Raw genomic sequence first — 7,485 nt, forward strand, 5'->3', positions numbered from 1 at the left:
AACACGTGGGCAAGCAGGACTTAGTGCACTGGCCCAATTTAGTGCAGAGTTACCAGCGACACCCTTTTTTCCACCAAAACTGCAGGATTCTTAAATGCTTTCAGTAACTCCAGGCTGTTTTAGTGCCTTCCCCAGGTCTCCACCAAAAAGCCAAATAGAGAAAAATCTCCGTACCCATCTCACTGCCCTTAGAAGCTCAGAGCCCTTCTTGGTGCTACTGAGCATAGGAGACTTAAAAGCAATGCTGGCTCCAGGGGAGCTGTCTGGAGTTGGACCTGTTGAATAGGAAACCCCCATAGTTCAGCCCTGAAAACATCCACCTTACATGTACCAGCATAAAAGCTAGCTTTTAAACTTCATTACCCTTTTCTTTGCTAGGTTTTGTGCTGCCTGCTGACATTCTCATCCCAGTACCAGTTTGATTTTTAAGTCCCTGATTGGCAAGTTTATTACATGAGGATATGCCTGGAGACTTGGGGGGTTTGTGCCTTTTCTTGTAATGCTGGGACTTCTCCCGGCATGAAGGGAAGTGGCTCAGAGGCTACCCTTGCCTGTGAGACCAATTATTTTCTATCGCAAAATTTCAGGTGGGTATGGGATATTTGTGGTGCTGTGGTGAGAAATCAAAGTGAGCAAAAACACATCGTGAGTCATTACCTTGTAAATGAAAAAAAAATGTTAAAAAATAAAAAATAAGTAAAAAATAAATTAAATACAGAGCTGTTTCTTGGCAGAGCTTTCCCAAAACCTCAGGCAGCCTCAGTGCTCTGGTCCTGATCACCAGCTGACCCCCGAGCAGCAGCCAGTGATGGAGGCAGAGAAAAACATGTCCAGATTGATTGGTTTCCTGCAATGTGATCAAGATGCGCTCAAGGAGAGCAACTGCAGGCCTTATTTTGGGGGGATTTAAATCAATACAAACACACAGCCTGAGCTTTTTAAGCCTTTATTAGAGGAAGGGACAAGCAGTGCTCCTGGCTTGCTCTGCTTTGCTCCTCCAGCACGAGCAGTTCTGGCCTCTGCTCCTGAGCACGTAGCCACAGGAAAGCTGCGAGAAGCAAACGGGCTGAGTGGCATTGCGTTTGGTGGGTCCTCATCTCAGCCAGCTGAACACACGTTGATGTGCTGGGATGGCCATTAGGACCATAAATGTTGCAGCAGGAAGGCGAGCCAACAGCACGTGGTTCCCCAAAATTGTTGGGGTCTGCCAACTTTGTTTGCACTGAAGGAGTGATGGCCAAGGCTACGGAGAGCTTTCATCCAGAGGTGAGGACCTGTCACCTGGGGGCTTTGAAGTCCTATCCCTGGCCATGAAGAGCAGTGGGAGATCCGTGGCTTGGCCCCATGGAGAACAGCAGTGGTTGGTGGCACAAAGGCATTGCCTTAGGTGGTCTGCAGCAGTTGTGACCCTGAAACTCAGCACTCATGGTGAGCATCCCTGGAGGTGTGCAAGGCCAGGTTGGACAAGACCCTGGGCAATCTGATCTAGTGGGTGGCATCCCTGCCATGGCAGGGGGCTGAAACTGGATGGGCTTTGAGGTCCCTTCTAACTAGCCCAATTCTGTGACTGTGTGTGGCTGGTGCCCTTGGGCTGATGTCTCCAAATGATTCTTCATGAGAAATCAAGAGGTTAAAGCTGAGCTGGCCAACAAAGAGATGCTGCCTTCTTGCTGTGCTGCTTGCACAGCACTGGCAGGTGGACCACAGATGTGCCAAGCATCTGGAGACGCCAAGAAGAGTCCAGCCTGCCCTTTATCCAGCAGTTTCTGTGTTACAGCAGCCCATCACCAGGATTCGCACCACCACCCAAGGAACATGAACATGGATTTACACGGTCTTAAACTACTCTGAGCAGGGATAAAAACTTCTTCCCCAGCAAGCACACAAACTGACATTGTACTCACCAACCAGCCCATTCCCTTGAGCCCTACCTGTCTATGAAGAACTGCCTGAAGCTTACTGATGTGCCCCGGCTACATCTGCCTTGTTTGGCTGCACACTGATGACTTGAGAAATGGGGACCTCCAAGTGAGGTTACACAGATGACTCCTTCAGAAGGACAAGTACATTATGGAAGTCTTCCCCCCATTCAAAACAAGCCATCTGCTACAGGTAGCCACATGTACCCATATCCTCGCTGACAGAAGAATGCGTGTTTCTGGCTGTATATTGTCCTTTCACCAATGGACTGCAATTTAAACAAAAGGAAAAAAAAATGCACAGCTATTTAACTGCTACCTGCGAGAGCTGGTGCTCCTCCAGAGGCAGAAAATGCTATCTGTTGCTTAGGAACAATTTTTATCCCGCAAAATGAAGATGTACAGCCCAAAGACTTGTTTAAATGCACCCAACGTGTATTAAATGCACCCAACACCTTGCTGAGAAGCTGATCCACCCCTGAATACACCATGAGGAGAGGTCTTTGTGCTGGATACAACACCAGCGACCTACTATAGCCAGCTGTGATTGGAGATACAGGGTATAGATCCCATACCCAACTGCACTGCACAACCCAGCACTTCTCCTTGGCACATGGAGCAATGGCAAACATTGAGGCAGACTCTGGATGTGTTGATGCGTAGGCATTTCTGAAAACTGAGGCTTAGAGCACTATATCAGACTGGTTATGTGTCCAGTCATTCACCTGGATATACGTACATTATTCTGTTCCAACAGGCAAGCAACCACTGTTTCATTGACACTTGCCTCTCTCTAGCTGTGCCTGATGGAAACACCTACCCGAGGTCCTGTGTGTCTGCACAAGGGCTAGCAGGCAAGTCCTGCTAAGGACTGCTCCACCTTTGCATGGCTGTGGTGGTTGTTGTTGCACCATTTTGCTTTGCTGCCAAGAAGAAAACATCCTTGAGCTGCTCAGAGAAGCTGCTCCTTGAAGACACCCATCCCATCTGCTGCTTGCCTTGTGCTTGCTCCTTGCCAGGCACAAGAGACCTTCTGGGAACAGCAACAAACCACCACAACCAGCTCCTATGTCCAGCCTAAAGCAAAGTGTACGCCAGATCTGAGAGCAAGTCTTTTGGGGAACTTCAGCTAAGAGAACCTGGTCTGCAAAGCTATCTTATCCGAGACCCCAGCTGGAGCATCTGCCAGTGTGGAGCAGGTGTTGAATCGCGAGGCCTTGCAGGACACGATGCTGGAGCTCTTCTTCTTGCGGTAGAAGTAGCTGCTGAGGTGGAAGCGGAACTTGTCATGGAGGGAGGCGTAGATGAAGGGGTTGTAGCAGGCAGAGCTCATGGCGATCAAGTGGCACGACACCTGGATGACGTTCACGTACCTCTTGTCCAAGATGGTGAACTCCTCGTCGATGTCTCTGATGAAGTTCACCACCTGGAGGGGCAGCCAGCAGATCGCGAAGCACACCACCGAGACGGTGAGCACGCGGAAGGTTTTCTGCTTGGTTTTGGTCCATTTGTCTTGGCAGGGGTAGGCAGCACCCGGGATGTTCCTCCTCCGCAGGTGGTACGTAATGGCACAGAAGGAGACTGACACGGCCAACAGTGGGAGCATGTAGGACAGGAGAAGCATCAAGCACGAGTACAGCAGCCTCTCCCTCTCCTCATGCTTCCAAAACTCTTCACAGATGATCATGTCATGGCCAATGGTGTTGAGATCCAAGTACTGGGTGTGCAGGGAGGTGGGGACAGAGGCCATGATGGAGAGCAACCAGATGCAGGCCACGATGCAGATGCAGGACTTGCGGCTGATCCTCCGGCGGATGGGGTACGCCACAACAACGTACCGGTCGACAGCGATGGCGGTGAGGGACAGCACCGAGACAAAGACGGTGGCGGCCTGCATCAAGGTGACGAAGTAACACATGAACATCCCAAAGAGCCAGCCCCGCACCTCGAAGGCGTAGGAGACGGTCAGCGGGACGCAGGCCAGGCACATGATGAAGTCAGCTGCGGCCAAGTTCCCTATCAGGAAATTGGTGGTGCAGTGCAGCTTCTTGGTGAGAGCGATGAGGAGGATGAGGAAGAGGTTCCCTGTGCATGCCACGGCCACCAGGGTGGCGTAGAGTGGGATGAAGAGTGGTTTGAGCTCCAGGAGGAGGTCAAGGCCAGTGAAGAGAGGGGCTGAGCCGTTCTGCCAGGAGTCATTCGGGAGCTGGCTGTGAGCCATGCTGAGGTGGGACCAGCTCTGCTTCTCCTCCCTGCCTTGGAGTCGGGCAGAGACCAGAAAATTAGCCCTGAACAGAAAAGAAAAGTGCTGAGGTTCTTATACCCAGAAGAACCAAGGTCTGTCCCCAAGGTCTAGATCCTCTTTTCCAGCCCTCTCTAGCAGTGTTGTTTTTTTTAGAGAGTGAACAGGGGCAGACAAATCCAAGCTTTGGTGTGGGGAAAATGGGAACTTGGCTAGGAAGAGGTTAAACAGCGGCTGTGCTTCTGCAGGGAGCAGCCAGCCTGGGGGCAGCGGCTGGGGATGCTGCATGGAAAGTAGCCCGGAGCTGTGCTGACATGCAGTGGGGAAAAAGAGGTGCTCCCGCATTTCTTCTTGCTCTTAGTGATTCACCTGCCAGCCTCCAGCCACCCCGCTCAACAGGAGGGGTGTCTCCCACCTCTCCCCCATCCCCTTATCTCCTCCCCACCTCTCCCTCATCCCCTTATCTCGTCCCCTTGGGTATTTCCCCCAGGAAAATTGTATATTTCCCCCATCACCTTCCCGTCGCTGCTCTGGCTGAGACGTCTCGCAGCATCCTGCTCACTCCACCCCTGTGCTCAGTCCTCCCTCTCACCCTTTCCCCATCACTTTGGCTAATTACCTGTGGCACTTTGTCGTCTCCTTCCCCGGGTTGCTTTCTCCTTGCAGCGACGGCGGCGGGATGGAGCGCGTGGCTGCTGTCCCCGGCAGCCCCAAAAAACTCCTGACGGCAGTACAGTGCGGGGGGAGGCAAATCTATTATAGCAGAAAGTGCAGGAAAATGCAGAATTAACCCCCAGAACCCCACGCTGTCAAATTTACCTTTCTGTTCCCCTCACCAGGACCTGAAAAAATCTCCTTACCCCTTGTGGATGGTGGAAATGGTATTAATTAAATAACCAATCAGAGTTTACTGAGAGGTATTACAGTTTGCTACTTCACACTGCAAGCCGTTCAGCGCTGGGTCTGCACACCCTGCCCTGGAAAACAAAATCTGGATAGAAAGTAGAAGCAAACCTGATGATCGATTGAAAGAATAAAATATTCTTTTTGGTCCCTTAAGGAGGTGGGAGTCGAGTCCGCTCTCGATCCCTGCTCCGGAGCTCACTTACCGCCCGCAATCTGCCTGGGCAGGCACGGGGAGCCCCTCTGGGACCCCACTGTTCCCCAGTTGTCCCAGCCAGGATGGGGCAGAGGGTTTCGTTCAGGGGCTGATGTCTACTGCAAGCCCTCCGTCCGCTGCCATCCCCGATCTCGCCCCTTATTTTCGTGGCGATGCAGTGCCGGAGCAGCGGGATTAAAAGCCGGGGAGGAGCACGGCGTTCCCACCCGCGGGGTGGGTATTCCTGGTACCATGGGGATGGTCTGCTCACCCCCCTGGGCTGTGGGGAGAGGGGGTCGGTCCCATGGGAAGGGGGGAATGGGGTGGGTGGGCACAGGGACCACTCGGAGCTCCCCGACGGACCCCCGGCTGGGGGAGAGGGAGGGAGGGAGGGAGGGAGGGAGGGGGGCGAGGAGGGCTGTGGGGTAGGGGTGGGCACCCAGCTGTGGGGTGAGGGGGTCCTGGTGTGGGGTGATGGGCACCCAGCTGTGGGGTGAGGGCAGGGTGAGGTGGGGGCGGTGTTGCCATGGGGTGGTGGGCAGCTAAGTGTGGGATTATGGGCACCCGGTCATGGGTTTATGGACATCTAATTGTGGGTTTATGGACACCGAAGTATGGGATGAGTATGGCCCTGCCATGGGGCAAGGACAGCTGTGGGATGATGAACACCAAATCAAGAGGTAAAAATGACCTAGTCATAGGGCGAGAGCAGCCATGGGGTGATGTGGGGTGATGGCAGCTATGGAGTGAGGGTGGCCCAGCCATGGGTCAGTGGACACCCAACCATGGGGTAAAGATAGCCCAGTCATGGGGCAGGAGGGGCCAAGGACTGAATATGGCCCAGATATGGGGCAAGAACAGCTGTGGGGTAATCACAGTTGGGGTAATAGGCACCCAACCATGGAGAAAGGATGTCCCAGCCCTGGGGTGAAGGCATCCATGGGGTGAGGGTGGCTATGGGGTGATGGCAGCCATGAGGCGATGGATGCCCAGCCACAGGGCAAGGATAACTGTGGGATGATAAACACCCAGCAGCGGGGGCAAGGACAGCCCAACCATGGGCCAAGGGCAGCTGTGGGGTGACAGCAGCCCAGCAATGGGTCAAGGGATGCCCAACTGTGGCACATATGCCAGCAAAGGGTGCAGATACTATAAAATAAAGCAGAATTGCTGCAAGTTTGGGTCATATCAGTCCAAATGGGAGTCAAAGACTGTCAGCATGTGACGATTTTTCTTCCCACTGAAGCACCAACTTTCGCCAGGCACACTTTGAGCCACCTCTCATCACAGAGCCATGGCCGCACACACCAGAAATAGGTGACCTGCACAATCCATGGGCCTTTTACCTTCAAGGTAACTTCAACATTGACATTTTTAAGAACGTGGAGAAAAAGCTTCATCACTAAAATGCCCTTTGCACAAACACTTGAAAAAAGCATCTGCAATGTGCTTTGAGTCATGCAAGAAGCAGGACTGGATTTAGCTTGCTTGACTCTTCTCTCCTGCCTGTGTTTACAAACAATACAAATACCTTTAAAAAAATAAGCCTGAATCTCTTAATCCTTAAAATGAATTAGGCTAGTTTTAAACAGGTATGCTTCTGGGAAATCTGGGCTTTTCCTTCCCTTCTTATTCCGTAGCTTCGCATTAATACCTTGGGGTATTGAGAGAGCAGCCTCTTCTTCCATCTCCTGCTATTCTGGAATTGGGGGATAAGTAGCCACTAAAACACTACTACAGACAAGCTAAGGTTTTTATTAAAGTGATGGAAGTGGTTGCAGCTTTTTTAAGCCATGAACTGCTGTAAACAATCTTCTTTATCTCCTGTTTTGGCCTCTCTGCTTTCTTCTGTGGGGGGAAAAAAAGCTTATTTTATGTTAGACACACTCTGTGAGGGTATGGAATGGCAGGAGGGCATTTCTGTGTTGTATTGATTTCCACCCACATCCATTCACTTTGGGTTTTGTGTCTTGGATTTGAAGAGAGGCGGGTGCATGGTCTCAGGATATCATCCAGCCACAATCAATTGGTATTTAAAAAATAAAAATTTGGGACTAAAGGCAAGCATGATCCACATGGCTGGAATCACAACCATTATTCCTCTCCTAAATCCAGTCTATGCCTATGCAATTTGCTGTACAGAGCGCAGCTCAGGTTGGAGGTGTGGACACAGCTTTGAAGCAGGGTTGAAGCTATTTTAATGAGATTTCCCTTTTTGTCACTGA

The 7,485-nt window shown here is 51.7% G+C and overlaps 1 protein-coding gene across 4 annotated transcripts; it reads right to left on the reverse strand.

Moving 5' to 3' along the window:
• Window positions 1-960: 960 nt before the first annotated feature.
• LOC311209637 (prolactin-releasing peptide receptor-like) lies at window positions 961-5,481 on the reverse strand. 4 transcript variants are annotated; one of them, XM_084287103.1, is made up of 4 exons: window positions 5,271-5,479; window positions 5,022-5,138; window positions 4,781-4,914; window positions 961-4,207 (listed from the first exon to the last, which is right to left on the reverse strand). In XM_084287103.1, the coding sequence occupies exon 4, from the start codon at window positions 4,138-4,140 to the stop codon at window positions 3,049-3,051; it is 1,092 nt and encodes a 363-aa protein (XP_084143229.1). In that variant the 5' UTR covers window positions 4,141-4,207; window positions 4,781-4,914; window positions 5,022-5,138; window positions 5,271-5,479; the 3' UTR covers window positions 961-3,048. The 4 variants fall into 4 exon arrangements, with proteins under 4 accessions (XP_084143229.1, XP_084143230.1, XP_084143228.1 ...); XM_084287104.1 differs by lacking the exon at window positions 5,022-5,138 and having other exon boundaries at window positions 961-4,175; window positions 5,271-5,481; XM_084287102.1 differs by lacking the exon at window positions 5,022-5,138 and having other exon boundaries at window positions 5,271-5,478.
• Window positions 5,482-7,485: the final 2,004 nt, after the last annotated feature.

The sequence above is a fragment of the Netta rufina genome (genome assembly GCF_964035555.1).
Source record: "Netta rufina genome assembly, chromosome: 5".
Classification (NCBI taxonomy): domain Eukaryota; kingdom Metazoa; phylum Chordata; class Aves; order Anseriformes; family Anatidae; genus Netta; species Netta rufina.